Source organism: Populus alba, chromosome 11, assembly GCF_005239225.2.
Source record: "Populus alba chromosome 11, ASM523922v2, whole genome shotgun sequence".
NCBI lineage: Eukaryota > Viridiplantae > Streptophyta > Magnoliopsida > Malpighiales > Salicaceae > Populus > Populus alba.
In genome coordinates this window covers 6,805,715-6,831,129 of record NC_133294.1, presented here as the reverse complement: position 1 = coordinate 6,831,129, position 25,415 = coordinate 6,805,715, and the positions used below count along the sequence as shown (strand labels likewise).

At 35.2% G+C, this 25,415-nt stretch overlaps 3 protein-coding genes across 3 annotated transcripts; all 3 read left to right on the top strand.

Annotated features, from left to right (window-relative positions):
• The first annotated feature begins 4,916 nt into the window (after nucleotides 1–4,916).
• LOC118051896 (pathogenesis-related protein 1) lies at nucleotides 4,917–5,610 on the top strand. Its single transcript, XM_035062667.2, has one exon. It carries the CDS (start codon nucleotides 4,955–4,957, stop codon nucleotides 5,438–5,440), a length of 486 nt encoding a protein of 161 aa, XP_034918558.1. The 5' UTR covers nucleotides 4,917–4,954; the 3' UTR covers nucleotides 5,441–5,610.
• A 5,209-nt stretch (nucleotides 5,611–10,819) lies between these two features.
• LOC118051887 (pathogenesis-related protein 1) lies at nucleotides 10,820–11,570 on the top strand. Its single transcript, XM_035062650.2, has one exon. The coding sequence runs from the start codon at nucleotides 10,976–10,978 to the stop codon at nucleotides 11,471–11,473; it is 498 nt and encodes a 165-aa protein (XP_034918541.1). The 5' UTR covers nucleotides 10,820–10,975; the 3' UTR covers nucleotides 11,474–11,570.
• Nucleotides 11,571–19,083: 7,513 nt separating this feature from the next.
• LOC140956070 (uncharacterized) lies at nucleotides 19,084–23,604 on the top strand. Its single transcript, XM_073412239.1, has 3 exons — nucleotides 19,084–19,377; nucleotides 19,540–20,769; nucleotides 21,562–23,604. The coding sequence occupies exons 1-3, from the start codon at nucleotides 19,084–19,086 to the stop codon at nucleotides 23,602–23,604; spliced, it is 3,567 nt and encodes a 1,188-aa protein (XP_073268340.1).
• Nucleotides 23,605–25,415: the final 1,811 nt, after the last annotated feature.

The window sequence follows — 25,415 nt, the reverse complement described above, 5'->3', positions numbered from 1 at the left end:
TTTCTTGACATGCACAAGCTTTCTTACCAGAGTTCTTTCATGTAGGTCTATTGGCAAAGGTGTAAAACCAATGCACATTGCTATAATCAGTGGTAATGACCAAGTAGTAACAATTTCTAAAGACATTAATTGTAGGCTCGATTCCGACAAGCTTAAAAAACTTATCAAAGATAAACAAGGTTATCAACCCATTAGGGTGCAACTGGTCTAAACCTAACTATAGGGAGAAGGAATACCCTAATGCATACCTGTAAAATAGGGATGTAATTTCAAATTGACCCCAAGCAAAGCCCAAAGTCTATCGGCTGATACGCTTAGCCTAATTAGAAATTTGAGCTATATTCTTTCTTGGTTCCAAGTAAGTAATAAACTTTATATCCTTTCCACCTAATGTATTAGGAACATCATTTTTAGAGGTTTGAGGCAACCCCCCTCTCTCTTGAAATTCCTTGTTAGTGGCAGGAGAAAAAGTTCTTTTGAGGGGAGAGCTACTTCCTCCTCATCAAAGGAGGACGTCGGGGTACCACTCTATTTAGTTTTGAGGCCTAATATGATGGACCCCTACCCCATGCTACTTTTTTTAGTCTCAGGTTGGAACCTGAAATCCTCATCAAAGGTAATAACATCCCTACTTCTAGGGATAAATCTGACTTTTTTTTGTTTATTTCTATATTCAAAGTAAAGAAGAAAAAAAAAGTTTCTGATGGAAAATACCCAAGGTGATGGTTTTCTTCTCAGACTACAACGAGATTGGCTTAGGATTCTTTCACAAAATTATTTCTTAGAAGTTACAAAGAGTAAAAGCAAAAGAAAAGTTGGGAGCATGAATGGATAAGGTTATAAAAGAAATAACTTTTTACCCATACCATTAGATGGCTGACCTTTTATGTCATCTTAGATCTCCAGAAATCCATTTAATTACTGTATTAAATACAAGTTGTTGTGTTGTTTTCCAAATGATACCTTCAATAAAGACAAGTCACCTAGCCATAATAATCCTAATAGTTCTATATGAGACAGAAAAAACTTATAGAAATGGTAAAAAGACTCTTGCTTACTACTAATAAACTTTTAAAAATTGTTGTGTATTAAATAAGTAAATATTTAGGGGGGCTATTGATGGATCAATATGTTTTATTTTTACCTGGATCCTCATTTAAAAGAATCAAAGGTAGAGTGATAACCTAACATCATTGGGATCGTCCAAACAATGAGATCAAGCATATAAGAGTCTAGTGAGCTACCAAACCTAACATCTTTGGGCTCAACCAAGTGTTGAGCTCATATATATATGGGTGTAGTGATTTGCTAGATTTAATAATTTTGGGCTCATCCAAACACTGAGCCTAGTTATATATGGGTCTAGGAGGTGTCAGATCAAGCGCTCTTAGACTTAGCACTTAACCTATGCTTATATGGGTCTGACAAGCTATTATAACCAACACCCTATACTTAACGAAGCATTGAGTCCAAACATATACGAGTCTGATAAGTTACTAGACCCAACATCCTTGGGCTTAGCCAAATGCTGAGCCCATGCATATATGAGTCTAATGAGATGCTAAAATTATTATTCTCGAGCTCAGTTAAATGTTAACCCCAAGTATGTATGACTCTAGTAATCTTAGTAGACTTCATGCAGGACTACAAGATTCTAATGAGTCAGAGATTTTTCTCTTGATGAGTCAGAGATATTTTCCCTCTTGCATACATAAAAGATGTTTAATGCTATTAGGGAAATATAACTTTTTAGTCCTCTTCTCCATCAAAAAGTAAGGATTGATCGTAGGCTATAAAACCCATTGAATCCTTGAAAAAAGCAGAAGCACAATCTTTGTTCTTTAGTGCATATTTATTTTTAAAGTCTCCTTAAAATATTATTTTATTTTCTCTTAGAAAGATACTTATTTAAATATTAGAAAGTCAATATATATATATATATATATATATATATATATATATATATACTTTTACAGGTACATAAATTTTATTTTTAAACTACTTGAATTATTTAAAACAACATCAAAATAACATAAGAGTCAGGTATACAAGTCATGCAGACCTATATACAAATCTTTTAATGGTGGCATGGGATATTTTGTTATCAATATCTATTCATATGGACACCATTTTGACTAACTACATGGCTGGAAATTTGCACCAAGACAACTTTATGTATCTACAGTAGTGAGCCTGACGTAACTACTAGCTACAATTAATTTGGGGTGCCATTGCACTTAAATTTCTTTATTAGATGACACGTAATGTTTTGACTGCTAGTATTGCTAGGACTTATTAAAAGGAATGAAGGGACTATTTTAGTCCACAACTTTTGATCATAATCTTCTCACATTGCTCGTTGATGGACCATAGATAGTCCATTGTGGTTAGAAACGTAATCTATTCATTTTGACTAACTACATGGCTGCTAATAGTGCTGACTTGACAGCCATAGATGCTGTGAATTTGTGGTTAGAAACGATTACAAATCTAGTTCATACGTCGAACAAGAGTACATGGCTTGTATTAACGTGGTCTTGCGCATCTTGCATCGTTTAGGTTGTGCTGAAGCGAGATGCAATAATTGAGGTCCGGTCATTTATCCCGCCTGTGACCCGCCCGTCGACATCGCTGGCAAGCGTCCTTACTAGCATAATGAAGCTTCTATTCTGAGAAACGGCAATAGAATGAAAACAATCTGAAAAGAAATCGCCCTAATAGCAGAACCCTCAATTTCCACAGAAACCTCCAGAAATGAACGTCTTCTCTTGTCTTTAATCTTTAACTTTGATCTTAAGTTTAATCTCCCTTTAATAATCGTGATTCCTTTATCTCACGTAATTGTCGGCAGCCACCGGTGACCAGAGACGTTAACAGTGACATGACTTCCCAAGCAGCCAGAAAAGTTAACAAATCATTAATCGCATATGGAAAACTGATTGTAAGTAACAAGTATGATCAAAAAGGAAAAAAAACAATAAATACAAAAAAAATACATGTAATAAAATAATGACAAAATAATAAATACAAGATATAAATATATGTGGGTACGATGCGTCTCCGTCGGCCATCGTGTTTGCAAGGCTATTCAACTCCTGTCCCGCTCTTCGCTTTTACAAGTAGAAATCTTTCTTAATTCACACTTAATTGTATTCATAGATGTGGGTTTCAATGGACCTCTCTATTACTATCGGTAAAAAATAGCACTCTCGGAAAGTCGTTGATTAATTATCCATCCAAGAGGGATAATTAAATACTATATATTGTACTCGTGTGCTAAAAATATATAATTCCATATATATATATATATATAACAGTATCTCCTTTCCATGAAAAATTCAAGGCACCTCTAGAAAACGAACACGAAGACCCGATTAGCTGATTTTATCAGCTACTCCACGTGATATTATCTTCAAATTACCTGACAAGACCGCAATTAGAATTCTTTAGTCATTCCACTGCCGTGTTTTTTAGTCTACCTTTCTTTTGTTTTGTTTATATATTTTAAAAATGTTTTTTAATTTTTTTATGTGTTGATATTAAAAATAAATTTTAAATTTTTATTAGAAATATTAATTTAATATATATTTTTTAAAAATAATTGCTATAAAAATTTTATCAAATGGATCAAGTTGCTTGACGTTTGGCCATAATGATCTCATTAATTAAAACAAATTTTCCCGGATGTGCGTCGACTCCTTTTCATTCATAACAAAACTATTTTTTAGTTTTTTTAATATATTTTTAAATAAAAATTATTTTAAAAAATAACTATTATCAAAATATCAAACCAAATGAAATTTCTTGACATTTGGCCATGATGGTCTCATTAGAACAATTTTCCCCCGATCCAGTTGCGAAGCCACGTAGGGGCAAGAGGGGGCAATTGCCCCCTCCCCCTCCCAATTAGCAACCCTCCATAGCCAGAGAAGCATAGGCTATAAACGTGTGGCTCAGACACCTCAAGGATGGAGCTTAACTATTTCATGGTATAAAGCTATGTTACTTTTTTACATAATTTATATAAATTAATAGTAGATAAATCAAACATTCAAATGAAATAAAATATAAAGATTTAACAGCTAAATCAAAACATAATATAATAAAAAAAGAGTTAATCAAAACTAATATAAAGCTGTGTTATTTTTTTATTTGTTTCATTATATAATTTTAGTTTTATTTTTTATAATTAGTTATTGAAAATGTTAGGATTTATAATAATTTATGGGTTTGTTGAATTAATATGTGTATGGATAATATTAAAAGCTAATAGATATGAAATGAAATGAGTTTTGATGAATTGATACGTATTTTATTATGAATTTCATATAAAAAAAATGATGATAATAAATTTACTAATGATTAAAAATGAAGTACAGGACAACTAAAAAAATTAAGGATATAATAAATAAATTAAAAAAAAAAACATTTAATATTTATGTTCAATCCACTTGTATAAAACAACAAGCTAGCAAGAACATTAATTTGTGACAATCCTTTTAAGCTATAATTTTAGATGTTATGTACCATATATCAGCATAAAATTGTTGCCAAGAACTTTTCTAATCCTTGAAAAATTTAGAAATAAATAAATGAAAATTTGTTGTATATATTGAGAAAAATAGTTTTAATGAGATTAAATATAATCATTATGAAACAATTTTAAAATATTAAATCTTGAAAAGAACAATTATAATATAAGTTTTTTTTTATTTTTAAAAGTATTTCTTAAATTAATTTTGCTTAACTTGAGTTGGTATATATATTTCAAATTAATTTATATATATAACAAATATAATATATAATATCAAATATTTGTTAATAATTTGCCTCCATATTTAAAAAAATCTTAGCTTCACCACTGCCCAGACCCTATATATACATGCGTCCACTATTTATCATTCATAACAAAAACTATTTCACATCCCGCTTGGAAAAGGAAAAAAAACACAACATGGAAATCTCCAAGAATTCACTAGCAATTGCTTTTCTTTTTGCCTTAGCTATAACAATCCCTCTATCCCTTGCCCAAGACTCCCCACAAGACTACGTCAATGCCCACAATAATGCTCGTGCACAGGTAGGTGTTGGAAATATTGTGTGGGACACTAACGTGGCAGCTTATGCAAGTAACTATATTAAACGGCTCACGGGCGATTGCAGACTTGTGCATTCTGGTGGGCCTTACGGCGAGAACCTTGCAGGAGGTAGTGGTGATCTTACAGGCAGCGCTGCCGTGAAATTGTGGGTTGATGAGAAACCAAAGTATGATTACAAGTCCAATTCATGTGTTGGTGGAGAATGCAGGCATTATACTCAGGTGGTTTGGCGCAACTCGGTTCGTTTAGGTTGTGCTAAGGCGAGGTGCAGCAATGGCGGTACAGTCATCAGTTGCAACTATGCTCCCCCCGGCAACTACGTTGGCCAGCGTCCTTACTAGAGCTGTGACTCTAGGGTTTGGCATGCAGGAATGTGTGCGTGATAAATAAGCCATCTCATTTGGCCAATGATAGTAAAATGGAAACGATGTATTTCCGCGACTAATTATATCAAACGATAATATGGTGCAATAATATTCACTTCAATTTCTCTGGAAAATGAAGTTTCAATGACCTTAAAAGGATTGGTTTAATTATTTAATATATGTATATATATACATATATTAAATAATTAAACCAATCCTTTCAAGCCATCATGTTTGATGAGGCACGAGCTTTAAAAGGGTGCCATTCTTAGTCAGCAATAAGGTTAGTAGAGAATTAATGCAAATTCTTTCATATCAATTAACCACATGTATTAATACTCCATAGGGAAAAAAGGAAAAGAGATATATTCCTCCCAACAATTAATCCCTTAAATCTCCCTCAAGCCTCCCCGTAAACAATAATGATATTCAAATAATCATTACTATAATATCAATCAAAGAAAGAAAACCATCAAGAATATTAGGAGAATCATTGCATATTTTTCCTTTTCATAGAAATATAAATATAAATGATTTGTTTAGTTTAAATTATTATTATTTTTAATTATGTTGAATTCTCTTACGGTCGAGCTAATAAGAAAAAATTCAACTACCAATTTAAACCGCACTATCATTAAAAAAATAGATATTATTTCATTATGGAAATGGATGGATAAAAATGAAGACGATTAGACCACTGAAATAGGAGAGCACAGGATCAGTATAGTGACAACCCCAAAATAGCATATTCTCAATAAATAAATAAATAAGAATTCTAAATTATATATTTTTATATTACGACCATAATTAGATAAAAAATCAAGATAATATAATATTTATAGGATAGACAAATTACCTTAATATTTGAATTAGGGCACTGGTTTTTTCATAGAAAATTATTGTTTAATTTGATTATTTATGGCACTTTTTTCTTTGCCGGAAAGTCTTTTTGTATCTACCTATTCTCTTTGCCGGAAAAATCCTTTTGTAATTATTAAGTTTTATGACAAATCATAAAAAAAAAAAAAAAAAAACTTTGTATTAACTTTGCCCTCCATATTGTTTCAAAAATTCTTAATTAAGTATTTTCATCCATATATTCTTATCTTGGATTCTATCCACATTATTGGTTTTTTGCCAAAATAAAATAAAAATAAAGATGTTTTGGTATATAATTATAATAATTGAGAAATAAAAATTAGTTAACAATAAAATTGATATACAAATATATATATATATATATATATATATATATAAGATAAAAATTGATATTAATATAGTAGTTGGTGTCATTTTTGAGGTTTGCCTTTAATTTTAGCCAGAAGAAAGAATTTTGACCTTTCCAATAAAGAAGAAAATTATTGATGGCTAGAAGACAATACTTGCAAGAAAGCAAAGGGATAAGAAGCATTATGATGTAAGTGAAACTTCAACATCTCACCCTTGGACCAATTTGAGTTTATCTGATCGCCCTACACGTGGAATCACACCTTGAGATCAAACGAAGTTGACCGCAATCTTCCTTGTAAATCCATGGGTGGTGTAATAGAAAGCTTTCGTTTGAACAATCCTGCCATTGATCATATAATTTTCAGCACAGAGACGTTATGCATACGCTTTATACTGCCATCCCAGTTTTTAATCATTGCCCGGTATGGAGATTAGCGAAAAATCTTTAGCAATTGCTTGTCTCATTGCCTAATTAGCCTTACTATTCCCTGTTTCCCGTTCTCAAGATTCACCTCAAGACTATACTAATATACAGTAGTGAGTGATTGCAGAATCGCACTCTCTCGTGGGCCTTACGGCGAGAATCTCCATTAATCAGCTGCAACTATGATCCTCCAGCAGGCAACTATATATGCTAACCAACGTGCTTACTAATTATGGCCTCGGATTAAAGTTCCGAGTTAATAATGCGTGTGTGTGTTAAATAAGTCGTGTTTATTTTACATGTTTGGTGAAATCTATTTTACATGTTTGCCAAGATAATGATTCCCACCATCAACGCTAGGGCAAGCCACACACTACACCGCTGCTTCATGAGTATAAAGACATTCCATTGTCTCTACAAGCTTTGTGTTCCGGTGACTACAAATTTTCTGAACGAGGCACAATGGATGCTGCTGTTGAGGCCAGGCCATGTGAAAAGGAATTCAAAACCAGATGCAGGTCGCCCCTTTCTGACATGAATAGAGTTGTGCATGATGTCTCCGTCGTGGCTGCAACCATTGTTAAGACGACGAAAGGCAGTTGATAACATCTGAATTTCTCTCCTCTGCTAAGGAAATTGAAATAATTTTTTTCTCTTATGCTGCCAATCAACTAGGTTTAGTCTAGTTCTTATCTTGGTATTTTATGTACCTAATAAATTCATATTTTGGAAGGATAATGAAAGAGTTTTTGTTTTCTTGTTCTTCCCACTCCTTTTAGACGTAGGCAGAAGAGAATAAAATCAAAGTAACTGCTGAGTTCATTGTGTAGAACTTTGATTTATGCTTATCATATGAAAAATGAGATTTCTCCTGGAGAAGGTCACCCAACTGATTTTAATTTGTTTTCCGTTTATGATGAAGCCCGTTCAATTTACAAAGAAGCACAGAGGTCCTATAGTACATATAACGCACAGACCCGTCGCAGTGTTAGCCCATGCAGCTAGCAAGCTAGAGCATTGGGGTAATGTCTGAAAACTAAAACATTAAGCCCACAAGCTAGAAATCAGCTAAACTTATTTCAAAATTCATGGCCCTTTTGTTTTTAATAATATTTTTTGTTTTCGTTTTCCTTTTCGTTTTCGTTTGGAAAATAGTAGTCATGGCTCGGCATTTGATATAAGAATTATCACAAATTATCACATGTATCTTATAGTTAGAAACTAGTTATCTACCGTATTATGTTGTTGGCTAATTTATTTTTAAAAAAATATATATTAAAAATTCAAAAAACATTGGATCTGGTCGTTACCTACCATAAAAAAAATATTAAACTAGTTAAATATTATAATGCCGAATCCAAGAGCGTTGAGTTTGGTTACAACATCAAACCCAACAATAATATTTATAATATTAATAATAATATTTAACTTGTTTATCTAAATTCTTATATTTTTTATTTTTTTTTAAATGATGGTTTTTCTTTCATAGTAATGACAATATTTTTTAAATTTATTGATGATAATAATAATAATAAAAAAAATTTCAAATTTATTAATTATTTTATTAATAATATTAATTATAATACAAATTATAATATTTTTAATTTTAATACTTTTAATTATAATAAAAATAACAATAAGTATAATACAAATAATAATATTTAGAAATTTATGACCTAAGAACCTTGAATCTTAACGCAAGACCTATTAATCTCAAGTCCTGACGCAAGACCCAAGAGAATTAAGTCCTAACACCGGACCCATTAGCTTTTGGTCCGGATGCAGGAACCATTAGCCTTTGGTTCGGATGCCGGACCCATGAGAATTGAATCTTGACGCACGACCGATTACCCTTGGATTCTAAAGCCGAACCCAAGAGAATTGGATCTTAAAGCAGTCCCATTAGTTTTGAGTGTTGACACCGGACTTGAGAGAATGAGGTCAATGTCGAAGCCAAGATAATTTGGTCTTGACAATGGACCCATTACCAATGGTTCTAAATGTAGGACCTCAGAGAATTTGATCTGGATGTAAAACTCATTAACCTTGGATCCTGACCCTAGACCCTAGAGAATTAGGTTCGGAAATGAACACATTACAATTCTTAATGTTACCATTTAAATCAAATATATTATTGTTTTTTAATATTAATAATATTTTTTACAAATTTATTAATTATTATATTAATAATATTAATTATAATCAAAATAATAATATTTATAATAAAAATAATGGTATTTTTAATATTAATAATAATAACAATCATAATATTTATAACACAAATAATATATTATTTTTAGTATTAATAAAATAATAAAAATATTTATAATACAAATAATAATATTCATCATATTAATAATAATTATAGACTTGAATGGCCCTGGTTTTTATAGTAATAAAATTATTAACAATAATAACAACAACAATAATAATTGTTATTTTATTTTTTTTATTCTATAGACCCAACCGCACGGGTCTGCAACCCCTGAGGGGGTTTGTAGACCCTAGGCATCGGTCAGAAGAGACCTAGACGTGTGAGCCCGCATTCAACACGTGGTTCTGCAGACCCAAGCAAGTGGGCCTGCAGCTCTAGATGCACTGGCTTGCAGACCTGCTCGCCTGGATCTGCGGCCAAGCACAAGTCTGGTCCTAGTGCTCAGGACATGGCAGCCCCAACACTAGGTGTCTGCACTCTTGAGCCTACAACGCATCATGCCCCACCAAAATTTGCACTGATCGTTTTCTTCCAAATCATCTTTTCAATGCTAAATGCATACGAATGTAAAGACAACCCCACCCTCCCCTTGCAGTCTTTATAATTCTCTATAGCAAGAATAGCTTTGTTGTTACACTGCTTTAATCAACAATGCTTTGTATCTTGGTAAACAGTAACAAGGACAATGAGCTCTTTTAATATATCATATAATGTTAATATCGTTAGCATTATTTTTCACCGGTGTCAATTCATTTTTTTTTTCAATAGAAGAAACAAAGACAATGAAAAACAAATAGGAATTTTATTAAGGTTTTCAATATCTATCAAATTTAAAGTGTTTTTCGTTCAAAAATAGATTAGAGTGTCTTTCAAAATAATACATTAAAATAATTTTTTTAATTTTTAAAAATTATTTTTGATATTAACATATCAAAACGATATGAAAATATCAAAAAATATTAATTTAAAGTAAAAAAAATTATTTTTTTCAAGAATATTTTTAAAATACAAAAATAAAGGTGATATTATCCATTTGTAAATATCTCATATGAGTGCACTGTATATATCCGTACGTCTTCTACGAAGCATGGGAATTTAAAATATGCAGAATTTTTAATTTAATGTAATTATATAGATAAGGACGAAATAAGTTATGAAGAAAAGGTGAAAGCAAGTTGAACTTGAATAAAGACCATATGGGACAACACATGTTCTCAGGAAACATCTTTTAAAAGCTCTCTTTTTAATTGAATGAGGATAAGCCGCCACCTTATTTTCCTGTTAAGAACGCCATCTGATCAAGTTGAGCTTGGAAAAATAGAGTACCAAAAAATCAACTCATGGTGGGTCAGTCTATGAGCACATTGAGTACCTAACGGTGGCGGCCTTGCCTAGAGGTGGCGGCCATTGTTGATTTTTATATATTATCGAAAATGACTTCTTTCTACTGGCATACATTAATCCAAATTTACTTTTAAATATTTCCCACTAGCTACTAATCCATAATTCTTCTCTTGCAGGATGATGTTGATGAACATTAAACATTAAGTGGGAAATCCCTATATATACCTACGTAAATGCTCTTTCCTATTCATCAACATTAGCCCCAAGTGCTTCCTCCTCTTCCTCCAGGCGAATCAACATGGAGATGAGTAAGATCGCCCTAGCAATTATCTCTCTAGTAAGTCTAGCCACTGTCGCCAATGCCCAGGACTCCCCGCAAGACTTCCTCAATGCTCACAACGCTGCCCGTGCATCGGTGGGTGTAGGGCCCATGAGATGGGACAATACAGTGGCTGCTTTTGCACGAAGCTACATTAATGGACTAAGGGGCGGTTGCAGAATGGTGCACTCCGGTGGTCCTTATGGTGAAAACCTTGCATGGGGCAGCCCTGACCTTGCCGGCACGGCTGCTGTGAAAATGTGGGTGGATGAGAGGGCAAACTATGACTACAACTCGAATTCCTGTGTTGGTGGGCAGTGCTTGCATTACACTCAGGTAGTTTGGCGCAACTCGGTTCGTCTAGGATGTGCTAAGGTGAGGTGCAATAATGGCGCCGGCACAATCATCAGTTGCAACTATGACCCCCCAGGCAACTATAACGATCAACGTCCTTTTGAATTTATATCTAGCTCTTAGTAAAATCTCCAAGCTACCATGAGTACTGTTGATGTGATATGAATAAGTCTGTCATTGACAGATTGTAATAAAATATTGGAGTTTTTTTTTTTTTTAATTCTTCTGGGATGGCAATCTTTCACCTCATCGCTAAATTCAGTAAAGATAGGATCTTTCAAAAACATTTCTTTTCACGCACAAAGAAATCAAGGAGATCACCATGATGCCTCCTAAAACAAACAAGCAATCAGCCATTAATTCACATAAAGACACCAATTTTGAACGCAGAGTAACTTATATAAATCCGAGAAATTCCAATTCCTATAACTTTCCATCCCTTTATTCACTTCCACGTATCCTTAACCATCATATTCGTAAGTAAAAAACTTACATATACATATAAAAAAAAGTTTATTTGAGCACAGAAATTGGGTATCTCTTTGTGAGTCTCTTTTACATACAAGAAAAGGTGTGGATTCTGTGTGTGTGTGTGTGTGTTTGTGTGTGTGAGAGAGAGAGAGAGAGAGAGAGAGAGAGAGAGTACCAAGTTTACTGCGCTCATGGTTTACAGTATTTTCTTCATTCCATAAAGGGCAGACCAAGTTGCTAGCTAGCGCTATGCACTTTGAAGATGATTTTTCCTCTGTTTCTGAGTTACGAAATTAAGGTAATGTTTGTCTCGAATGACTTTTCCTGCCTAACAGCGGTAATACTTCAATAATATCTTTTTCACAGAATATTTCGCTGTCTTCATGATTGATATACATTTCAACCATTTCTTTTTCTTTTTCTTTTTCTTTTTTCTCTTTTTTTTATTCTCATTATAATTTGCGAGAGGAAAGAAAAGAGAGGAGACAGAACAAACAAATAAATAAATAAAAAGACACTAGAGGATTGGTTCCGCCATGGGGTGACTTTTTTTTTTTTTTTTTTTTTTTTATGATATTGGATTCATCTTATAAAAATGATATTAATAATGTTACAATTGATATTTTAAAGTGTTTTTGGGGTCTTTTTGTTTTTTTCTTTTTCTCTGTCATCTCTCCTCTTTTCTTGTTAAAATTTATATAGTTCAATTCATAATTCTTTTAAAATGTTGCATTTCAAATAGAAACAAGCTTGGATATCATGTTTTCTAAATACAACATGTATAAATTAATGTCATTTCACTAAATTTTTTCAAGCTGTATTATTTTATCAATTTTTTAAAAAATATAATAAGCAAAAATATACCAAATAATCCAGTATTAAGGAATCTGATTAGATCACATCACAACACATTCAAATGCAGTTGTTATCATAAGTCATGCTAGATTTTGTGCTCTCCATAAATATAGGATTTGTTTGAAATATTGTTATTATCCTGACTGTAAATATTCTTCAGTTACACACATATTTGAATTCAAAATTCAAGCTTCCAAATCTGTATAAATGTTACAGCAAATGAATAAGAAAAGTTGTGTGTTGCATTACAAAAAACATTGCAATATAAGTTTCTATATGGTATCAGAGCCTGAAAATCTCTAACGAGTATTTTCGATCATCCTGCTACTCTTCTTCTTCTGTTCCCTGCAAATGGCAACCATCACTACATCCACCACCGACTCCACACACTCACCCATAGTCACAATCAATGCTGCCACAACCATCAATGAAAAACTCATCCCCTCTACTTTTCCACAATGGCGAGCTCAATTCGAAGCCTTGCTCATCGGCTACGATCTCATTGAGTTTGTAACAGGCAAGCATAAGTGCCCTGCCATTGATGCACTCAATCTTACTGCATCCAAAGCGGCAAATTCCCACTGGATTCGCCAAGACAAGCTCATTCTACATGCCATCCTTGCCTCCACATCTACCACCATTACCCCTCTTTTATCTGCCTGCAAAACATCTTGTGATGCTTGGACAGCACTTACCCGTTTATATCCAGGAAAATCAAGAACACGTGTGATGCAGCTCAAAGAAGATCTTACCTTGAGCAATCGTGGGTCTCGTTCGGTTACTGAATTCCTTCAAGGAATTAAAGTTATTGCTGATGAATTAGCAATCATCGACCACCCTGTTTCAGACGATGATTTGACTCTATACATCCTAAATGGCTTGGGTGTTGAGTTTAGGGACATCGCTGCTCCTATTCGTGCCCGTGAGACGTCTCTGAAATTCGAAGAGCTTCATGATCTACTTGTTAATCATGAAAGTTACCTTCGGCGGCTGGAGCAACAATCTGCAACTTTGTTTGTTCCCACTGCTAATTACTCTCATCGCTGGCATCCACAATCCTCCTTTAATTCTAGACAGTCCAGATGGCGTCCTCCGGCTGCTTCTCCACCTCCACGTGGCAACAATGGTGCTCACCGAAATGGGTCTTTTAATTCGGGATAAAGGAGGTTTAAACCAAAATGTCAATGGTGTGATCAATTTGGGCATACAGCGAAACAATGCCCAAAAATGTCTACTTTTGACTTCTCAGCAAATTGTGCAGCCTCTTCTCAACGCAAAAATCATAAATGGCTAGTGGACTCAGCCGCATCTCATAATATGACTACTGATCTCTCTAATCTGACAATTAATTCAGAATATAACGGCACTAATGAAGTGGTAATTGGGGATGGATCAGGTTTGCACGTCTCTCATACTGGGTCCTTATCTCTTAAAACATCCAATCATGTCTTTCATTTACGTGACACTCTTTGTGTTCCAACCATCCATAAAAATCTTATCTCAGTTCATCATTTTACCAAGCATAACAATGTTTTCATTGAATTTCACCCTACTTACTTTTTGGTGAAGGATCGGATCACGGGGGCGATTCTACTCAAAGGCGAATGTGAAGATGGAGTGTACCCATTTCCGGAATACCTACCCTCTATTAAGAAAAATATTACTGCTTATGTTCATGAACGTACCACAACCGATGGATGGCACAAACGTCTTGGTCATCCATCATCTAAATTGGTTAATCATCTCATTCATGCTTTTTCCTTACCCATCAATAAAAATGGCCATTCCTCTTTATGTACTTCATGTTCTCAAAACAAAGCTCATTGTCAACCTTTTAATACTCATGGTCTTACTAGCAATATTCCACTTGAACTAATTTACACAGATGTTTGGGGTCCATCTCATGATATTGGAATTAATGGATTTAAATATTATGTTATTTTTGTTTACCATTATACCAAATATATATGGCTTTATCCCATGACCCAAAAATCAACTGTTCAAACTATTTTTCCTCAATTTCGCAATCTTGTGGAAAATCATTTCAACATAAAAATCAAAAGTCTTTATTCTGATAATGGTGGGGAATATATTGGTCTCAAAACTTATCTCTCAGTTCATGGAATTAGTCACTACACTACTGCTCTCCACACCCCCCCAACAAAATGGTATTTCTGAAAGGCGACATCGTCATCTAGTTGAAACTGGTCTTACTTTGCTCACTGATGCTCATATGCCTCTTTTTTATTGGCCTTATGCATTTCAAGCTGTTGTCTACCTTATAAATCGCATGCCAACTGTCATCTTGAATAATAAATCTCCGTTTGAATTATTATTCAATTAAACACCCAACTATCTCAAGCTTAAACAGTTTGGCTGCCTTTGTTTTCCATTAACCCGACCATATAATAAACATAAACTTGAGCCGAAATCCAAACCGTGCACATTCGTTGGTTACAGTTTATCTCAAAATGCATATATGTGCCTTGAGTCTTCTACCGACAAAATAATCACTTCCCGACATGTCATCTTTCATGAAACAACATTTCCTTTTCAACCGACCAGTCATTCCAATGTCAGTTCTTCTCCATCAGCGGGCCAACACTCTTCTGTGTCAATCTCCTTACCAAAGTTATCCTTTGATCCACCTCGTCCTAGCCCCTCTCTGGATGTGGGTAATGAAGTCTTCACATCGTCTGAGCATGGATCGTTCTCTAACCCGTCTCCTCTCCAGGTAAGTACTCCATCTTCACCACTGTTTTTCGATTCCCCTGTTTCAATTGAATTACCTGCTTCAATTGACATACCTGCTTCTACTGTTCCTTCATCTGATGCAATACGTGTTCATACAATGACTACTAGATCCATGAATAACATTTATAAACCAAAAAAAAAATCTTTCCTTGTTACCAAACATCCTCTTCCATCTTCTCTGGAACCCACCAGTGTTACTGCTGCCCTCGCCGATCCTAGATGGCGTGACGCCATGTCCACCGAGTTAACTGCTTTAATGCAACATAATACTTGGCAATTAGTATCCCCTCCTTCTGATTGCAATATTGTGGGTTGTAAATGGGTGTTTCGAGTGAAACGGCTTGCTGATGGGTCTGTTGAACGGTTCAAGGCCATATTAGTGGCCAAATGGTTCAATCAGCGACCCAGTCTCGATTACAAGGAGACATTTAGTCCTGTTGTTAAACCAGTCACTATACGCACTGTGTTAACTCTTGCTGTAATGCAGGGTTGGACCTTGAGACAATTGGATGTTAATAATGCATTTCTACATGGGCATCTTACCGAAACAGTATACATGAAGCAGCCTCCTGGGTTCAGAAATCCTGACTATCCAGATCACGTTTGTTGCCTAACTAAGGCAATTTATGGCTTAAAACAGGCACCCTGTGCTTGGTTCTCTGCCCTTAAGCATGCCTTGACTGAGTTTGGGTTTCTTAATTCTAAATCAGATTCCTCTCTTTTTGTGTTTCATACTGGCTCCAATCTTGCTTATTGCCTAGTGTATGTTGACGATTTGATTATCACAGGCAATAACTCAGTCTTTGTTGCAAGTCTTGTTGATCATCTTGGTCAAAAATTTTCTATCAAAGACTTGGGATTACTGCATTTCTTTCTTGGTGTTGAGGTTATTCCCACTGCAGCCGGCTTGTTTCTGACTCAGCACAAATATATCAGAGACTTACTTGCCAGGACAAATATGGATGGTGCTAGAGATGTCAACACACCACTCTCAACATCGGTTCCCTTACAATTGAATGATGGGTCTTCCTCTATTGATTCCACCGAATATTGTCGAGTCATTGGAGCATTGCAATATTTATCTCTTACCAGACCTGATATAAGTTTTGTTGTGAATAAACTGTCCCAGTTCATGCATCATCCCACACAGATTCATTGGACAGCAACGAAGAGGCTACTGCGATATTTGAAGAATACAATCTTCCATGGAATTACTATTAGTAACACATCCAGCAGACTGTTAACTTGTTTCTCGGATGCTGACTGGGCTGGTAATTTGGATGACAGGAAATCTACTTCTGCCTATTTGTTATTCCTTGGCACCACACCAATTTCCTGGAGTTCTAAGAAGCAGCGTGCCATTACAAGATCATCCACTGAAGCTGAATATAGGGCCCTGGCAACGACTGCTGCTGAAAGTGTTTGGCTACTATCACTGCTCCAGGAACTGAAATTTTGTTTATCACAGCCACCCCTGCTCTTATGTGACAATTTGGGTGCTACTCACCTCAGCTTTAACTCTGTGCAGCACTCCCGGATGAAACACATACAGATTGATATTCACTTTGTGAGAGATTTGGTTGCGAAAAAAATTCTTAATGTTCGACATGTCCACACCACTGATCAGCTCGCAGATCTGCTCACCAAGCCTCTCTCCAGACAACGGACCAACTTCTTATGCAACAAGATCGGCCTATCCGATGGTAGCCCGTTCTTGCGGGGGCGTATTAAGGAATCTGATTAGATCACATCACAACACATTCAAATGCAGCTGTTATCATAAGTCATGCCAGATTTTGTGCTCTCCATAAATATAGGATTCGTTTGAAATATTGTTATTATCTTGACTGTAAATATTCTTCAGTTACACATATATTTGAATTCAAAATTCAAGCTTCCAAATTTGTATAAATGTTACAGCAAATGAATAAGAAAAGTTGTGTTGCATTACAAAAAACATTTCAGTATAAGTTTTTATATCCAGATTGTAAATTCTACACATATGCTTGGTCTAAACCTGTTTGTTGGTTGGAAAGTAGCTTTTTTATTAAAAAAAAAAATAGTTCTGAAAAGTGAATTATTTTTTTATATTTTGCAATGTTATAGAAAATGAGTTAAAAAATACTTTTTTTATATTTGACTATGCCATGAAAAATAAGCTAAAAATAACTCATAATGTTTTAATTTTTAAATTTGTTAAAATTGGGACAAAATCTAACATATGAAAAGGTTGAATGAAGATTAAATTGAAAAACTAAATTTAAAGGTTTTGATATTTTAACCCAAGTTAAATCAAATCACTTTTTTATTTTCTTTGTAAGATGTTATCTCAGTCTCATGACTTGGCTCACGGGTCCTTTAATATTAGATTTGATTTTTAATGGGTTGTCCATGTCTCATGATCTGGGTTACGAGTTTGCCGGGTTAACCCAATTGACTTAGTTTTTTTTTAATTGATTTTTTTTAATTTCATCATTTAATATTGTGTTTGATTGAGAATTAGGCTTCATGATTTGTTTCAATTTGCTTTTTATTATGTTATCTTAACCTCATGACCCAGGTTTGACAGGTTAGCTCGAGTCATTTTTTTAGGTCTTTTTTATTTAATTTTATTTAATTTCATTCTTTAATATTGAGTTGATTGAAAAATTAGCTAGGTTTAATAATTTATTTGATTTGCTTTATATTGGGTCATCATAGTCTTATAACTTGAATCACATATTTGAATTGTTAACTCAAGTTGATCTAAGTTAATACAATATGTTGTTATTTTAATATTAGAAAAAGATATTATCTTAAAATATTTTTTAGTCAAATTATATTTTTACGGATTGTATAAGTTGTTTTTAAATTCACAAAATCAATCGAGTTATATCAAATCAATCCTTACACGGTTTAAAAAAAATTTAATTAATTTTTTATATATATATTCAAGAAAAATTTAACATGAACCTATCAAATATCTAGTTTTGTCTATTTCTTGCATGCTCGCTGATAATCACAGGTCCGCTTGGCATGATCTGGCTACAGGGAGATTACATCAGTGATATGAAATGATAGCATATCGAACCAGCAATGCATGGAGAATATTGGAACATAGCACATGCTCCCACAGAAGCTAACGCTGCAAACAATTCTTCAATACTTGCAGAACAAGCCACCCCTGCAGCCGACTCTCCTACACCAGAAGACTCACGAAGACTGGCCATGATATCATAAACACATTGTCATTTATGGATATAATATAGTTAGTTATATTCTGTTACAATTAGTTAACCGTTTGTTAACAGACGTTAGTTAGAAATTGTATATATATATGTATTGATATCCACTGTAAAAGAAGTAGAAAATACAAAGAAGCATTACTGCATTTTTTGATTGCAGACTTTCTAAACGTATCTTCCTTCCTTTTCTTTTCTCTCATAGGAAATCCTATTCTTTTCATTCTTTCTCTGCTTCTACAAGCAAAAGATACATTCTGCTATTGCAAATTCATCATGGTATCAGAGCAATAGAAGAAATCAAGATTTTATAATATCTCTGCTATATTCTAAAAACTCTGAAAACATATACTCTTCTTTAATTTTTAAAGATTCATGATCTTTGTAGTTGGATACCTTTTTCTGTCATCAACTTCTTGATTCTTTTTCAAAATGTCTGATCATTTTGAAGAAAGTGCTTCTACAGCACATAAAGATTCATCCAATATCGCTACTCTAAATCTTTCTGATGATTCTTCCAGCTGCTATTACCTCCATCCTTCTGATAATCCTGGCGCTCTTCTGGTTTTAGAAATCTTCACTGGCGAAAATTATATTGCATGGAGCAAATCCATGACAATTGCCTTGACAGTGAAAAACAAGATTGCCTTCATTGATGGATCTTTAGTTCAACCAAATACAACCAATCAATCACTTCGTATGGCTTGGCTGAGATCAAACAATTTGGTCCTATCATGGCTGATGAATTCAATTTCCAAAGAAATTCGCAGCAGCCTTCTTTACTTCACAACAACTTTTGATATCTGGGAAGAAATATGAACTAGATATCTTAGAAGTGATGGACCAAGGGTTTTTAGTTTAGAAAAATCTTTGAGTTCTATTGCATAGAACTCAAAATCTATCACTGAATATTTCAGTGAATTCAAGGCCCTATGGGATGAATACAACAGTTATCGCCCAATCCCAAGCTGCAAATGTGGACATCTTGATTCCTGCTCATGCAATATTTTTAAACATCTAACTGCTCGACAACAATCCGACTTTGTCATGAAATTTCTGGTTGGCCTTCATGATTCTTACTCATCAGTTAGAAGCCAACTATTGCTGCAAACTCCTTTGCCATCTATGGGCAGAGTCTTCTCCCTGCTTCTTCAAGAAGAGAGTCAGAGATCCCTAACAAATGCAGCAGCCATTCCAATTGATTGCCAAGCAATGATTGCTGAACACTACCACAATCAAAATTCCAAATCAGGTTCCAACTATACTACACGATTTGCTAAATACAAAGGTAAAACTAAGGCAACCTGCACCCACTGTGGATATCCTGGACATATTGTTGATAAATGTTTCCAACTCATTGGATACCCTCCTGGGTGGAAGGGACCAAGAGGAAAAAGATTGGCTACCATGCCACATACCAGCAAGAACTTTCAACGATTACCTACTGCACATCATACTACTGCCTTGCAACCACATCTTGATACCCCTAACATTGTTTTCTCTCAAGAACAGATGCAAAATCTACTCACTCTAGCAAATAGCATTTCCAGCTCAAAGCTAAATAACACTGCTACAGAAGTATCTACATCAGGTATATCTTTTTCATGTCATACAGCATCTTCACCTCATAACAGTTTTTCTTGGATTCTTGATACTGGAGCCACAGATCACATGATCTGTAGTCCTCTTCTTTTTGAATCCATCATTCTTCCTAAAACTCAGAATAACGTTCATCTGCCTAATGGTCAACATGTACCAATTCTCTTCACTAGAACAATTAGATTTTCCCCTGACATCATTTTATACAATGCACTCTATGTTCCAGCCTTTAATATCAATCTTATTTCTGTTTCTAGACTAACTGCTGCTAACATTGTTGGTTTATTTTTTCTTCACACCAAATGTATTCTACAGGACCTAAGCAAATGGAAGATGATTGGTCTTGCTGAAGCTGAATCTGGTCTATACAAACTTCACAAACCTCCTGCTCCAAATGCTACAAAATCACCTCTTATAACAAACATCAAATCCTGTGCTGTTGCCACAAATATCTGGCATTTACGTTTAGGCCACATACCTCCCTCCAAAATCGCCCTTTTGAACAAAACTGATCCTTCAGTCACTATCAGCAACAATAGCTTTTGTGATATTTGCCCCTTAGCTAAACAAAAACGTTTGCCTTTTTCTTTATCTGTTCATCAATCTACAAAAACCTTTCAATTAGTTCATATTGACATTTGGGGACCCTTCTCTGTCACCTCTTATTCTGGTTATCAATTTTTTCTTACTATTGTAGATGATTACAATAGATTTACTTGGTTGTTCTTAATGAAATCCAAATCTAAAACAAGACATCTTCTCAGCAATTTTCTAGCATATGTTCATACTCAATTTAACACAAATATTCAAACTCTCAGATCCGACAATGGCCAAGAATTTAATATGCCTATCTTCTACCAAACACATGGCATCATACATCAACAAACATGTGTTGAAACACCTGAACAGAATGGAAGGGTTGAAAGAAAACATCAACACCTGCTCAATGTAGCTCGATCTCTTCTGTTTCAAACCCAACTACCTTTATCTTATTGGACAGATTGCATATTAACAGCCACACACCTCATTAATCGTACCCCCTCCCTCCTTCTCCAAAATCAGACACCTTACCAACTTCTTTATCAAAAACCACCACATTACAATTACTTAAAAGTTTTCGGCTGTTTATGCTTTGCTAGCACAATCACTCATAATAGAGGTAAATTTCATCCAAGAGCCACGAAATGTATTTTTCTTAGATACCCTCCACACATTAAAGGATACAAAGTTCTTGACTTAAACACTTGCAAAACTTTTGTCTCTCGCAATGTAGTTTTTCATGAATCCAACTTTCCATCTATTCCAAATCAGGTTCATACACCTCTTGTATTCCCTGACTATCCTCAACACTTTGATCCTTTTCCTTGTCGACCATCAAACACAACTCTACATGATTCTGTTGTTCCTACAACAATTCCTATCCAACCTTCTGTTCCTCACATTTCTACCCTGCCTCCTCCTCTTACTCAACTTAGAAAATCTGAAAGAACTAAACATCCACCTACTTACTTAACACAGTATTATTGTGGACATATGGCTCAGATTGCTTCAGCAACACCAGACTCTTCCCCTTGCTTCCTGCCTGGTAAGCCCTACTCCATCCTTTCTTACTTATCTACATCCCATTTATCTTTACCCCACTGTGCTTTCACTTCTTCTGTTTCCTCTATTTATGAACCGAAAACTTACAAACAAGCTAGCTCTATCCCTCATTGGCAGCATGCTATGACCAATGAAATAACAGCCCTTGAGAAAAACCAAACTTGGGACTTAGTCATTCTGCCCCCTAATAAAACTGTCATTGGATGTAAATGGGTCTACAAAGTTAAATTTCAGGCTGATGGACAGGTTGAGAGATATAAAGCACGATTGGTCGCAAAAGGATACACACAACAGGAGGGAATTGATTTTTTTGACACCTTCTCTCCTGTTGCAAAAATCACTACAGTACGTGTTCTTCTCACCATTGCTGCAGCCAACAATTGGCATTTACATCAATTTGATGTAGACAATGCCTTCCTACATGGGGACTTACATGAAGAAGTATTTATGCAATTACCACCTAGTTACTCCAATCACAATGACCCTCGAGTATGCAAACTCAAAAAGAGTATCTATGGCCTTAAACAGGCTTCAAGACAATGGTTTTCCAAACTCTCTGCATCTCTTCTTCAATTTGGTTTTCTACAAGCCAATTCAGATTCTAGCCTCTTCATCAAGCAATCTGAAACCACCCTCATTGCCATTTTAATCTATGTTGATAATGTTCTCATCGCATCAAATGATCTTACAGCACTGACTATAGTCAAAAACTATCTTCGCAGAATTTTCCCCGTCAAAGATTTGGGACACCTCAAATACTTTCTCGGCATTGAGGTAGCTCGATCTACCAAAGGCATTGTTCTTTGCCAAAGAAAATATGCCTTGGACATCCTCATGGACAGTGGTTTTTCTGGTGCTAAACCTGTCACTTTTCCCATGGAATCCACACTCAAACTCAGCACACACGATACTAGCCCTCCCTTGCCTAATCCTGCATCTTATCGTAGACTTATTGGTAGGCTTCTCTACCTTACACTCACAAGACCTGACTTATCCTATGCCATCCAAACTCTTAGCCAATTCATGTCAAATCCTCACACCCTCCATATGCAAGCAGCAGAGAGAGTCCTTCGGTATCTTAAAGCCACACCAGGCAAAGGTTTACTACTCAAAGCTGCTTCTCCCCTTCATTTAAAAGCTTATTCTGACAGTGATTGGGGAGGTTGTATTGACACTCGTCGAAGTGTTACTGGCTATCTAGTTTTCCTTGGCGATTCCTTAATCTCTTGGAAATCAAAGAAACAACCTACTGTAAGTAGGTCCTCTTGCAGAAGCAGAATATCGGGGCATTTGGCAACAACTTCTTGTGAACTACAATGGCATTCTTATTTACTGGCTGATTTCCACATCCCTCACTCTCAACCTGCCTTACTCTACACTGACAGCAAACCAGCCTCCGAAATAGCTTACAACCCTATTCATCATGAACGCACCAAACATATCCAAATTGACTGTCATCTTGTTCGTGAAAAATTGCAAGCAGGACTCCTTACCATCATTCACATTCCTTCCAAGTTTCAATTAGCTGATGCCCTCACTAAACCACTTGGTTCTCATATGCTTAATCCTCTACTTGACAAGATGGGAATGATAAATATCCATTCTCATCTTGCGGGGGGATATTGGAACATAGCACATGCTCCCACAGAAGCTAACGCTGCAAACAATTCTTCAATACTTGCAGAACAAGCCACCCCTGCAGCCGACTCTCCTACACCAGAAGACTCACGAAGACTGGCCATGATATCATAAACACATTGTAATTTATGGATATAATATAGTTAGTTATATTCTGTTACAATTAGTTAACCGTTTGTTAACAGACGTTAGTTAGAAATTGTATATATATATGTATTGATATCCACTGTAAAAGAAGTAGAAAATACAAAGAAGCATTACTGCATTTTTTGATTGCAGACTTTCTAAACGTATCTTCCTTCCTTTTCTTTTCTCTCATAGGAAATCCTATTCTTTTCATTCTTTCTCTGCTTCTACAAGCAAAAGATACATTCTGCTATTGCAAATTCATCAGAGAAAAACAAGTAAAATCCAGCAAAAGAGAATACAAGACAAGTCCAATTCAATAGATGCAGTTTACTGGAAACATGAAACAAGCAACAGAAGAAGAAACATGCATTTATAAAACAAAACCAATTAATCTTAAGAAAATTTAACCTGAAGGAAGGGTCGGGAGGATAGTGAACAGACTAGAGAGCACATAACACAGGCTGTGCTCATGAGGCCATATAAAAAAAAAACGAGTCGTAATCAAATCTAACCTAAAGAATCTTGTGAGTCTCTGACAAACACTATCTAAGCATGGGTCATATGGTCATGAAGAATTGATCATCCACCACCATCACCATCTCTCACTGTCCCACTAAAACTGATATGTCCATTGCTTTCTAACCCTTTCTTCACTTCCACAATTCATCCATGCCAAAAATATCAGAATTTTGTGCATCAGTATCAAACTCAAGTACCGGCTTGTCTCCTTGACTGGCCCTCTCAAATGTCCTAGCTAAGACTTTGTCAGGCCTGAACCGGTCAGTTTTCGGGATATTAATTAACTGCTCGTCTTGGACCAATGGGCGCGCTCTCTGAGCAAGTGCACCCAATTCCTGGTCTCTCCTTTCCTTCTCCTTTACCATAATCTCATTATGCAATTTTGTTCTCATAGTAACATCTTCTCTATTGTTCTGTTATGCAACATAAAGTACCTCGGCTAAGTTATTGAAATTAGGACTAATTCTTGCAAACCATTACCATAAGCTGTCAAACGTTTGGCACAACCCCTGGAATTCTTCCATTTAGAGATGGAAGGTGGGATTTTCCAGTCCTGTGTTTTATTCAACTTGACAGGCCGAGAAGGGGACTGGATTACAGGCACAGGTTTCATACTTGACGCCTTCGGAACGCTCTTATTTTTGTACTTAGCAGGTCAAATGGAACTATTGGCTTCTCTACCTTTCTCATGAATCTTTCTTTTGCACCTGATGATGGTTTGTGCTTGATATAACGCGGTTCACAGTTAAGCGACAGTGGTCTGGTTCTTAGCTTAACATTCACAATCTTTACAAATGTAGCCTTTATCTTTTGCAAATCATCATCATCAAACAGACCAGGCTCTATCTCCTGTTACGTGCGACACGCATGGTTACGTTAGTAGGAAATTGAAGCAGATATCTAAAAACCAGAAGGAAGACAATATTGCAAAAGAAAATTTGGGTTGATCAAATTAATCAAAACAGTGATAAATATTTGCAAGGGTTGCATGAGTATTTATAGAGGGAGATTCGTACTAGTCCATGTACAACTCAGAATCCCGAACCAACTAAATCCCTAGCTGATTCAGTCCTGATCGGACTTCAGTCCAGTCCTATACGCAGCAATTAAGGATGCAGAATCTTTTATGGGGTCCGCAACGCTGCATTAACCTGGGCTCTGGGCTTCACCTTTGTAGTCTTAGGGCTTTGCCGATAAGTTCATAGTTTCTTTTAGGGTGAGGCAAGAGAGCAGGTTTAAGAATTTAGAGAGTGTTTTTTGTGACTGTTTCTATGTTT

Coding starts and splice junctions, on each gene's coding strand:
- LOC118051887 (XM_035062650.2), top strand. CDS start 10,976: ATGGAGATGAGTAAGATCGCCCTAGCAATTATCTCTCTAGTAAGTCTA.
- LOC140956070 (XM_073412239.1), top strand. CDS start 19,084: ATGTCTGATCATTTTGAAGAAAGTGCTTCTACAGCACATAAAGATTCA. Junction 19,378..19,539: donor GGCTGAGATCAAACAATTTG/GTCCTATCATGG, acceptor TCTATTGCATAG/AACTCAAAATCTATCACTGA. Junction 20,770..21,561: donor TGAACAAAACTGATCCTTCA/GTCACTATCAGC, acceptor ATTCCAAATCAG/GTTCATACACCTCTTGTATT.
- LOC118051896 (XM_035062667.2), top strand. CDS start 4,955: ATGGAAATCTCCAAGAATTCACTAGCAATTGCTTTTCTTTTTGCCTTA.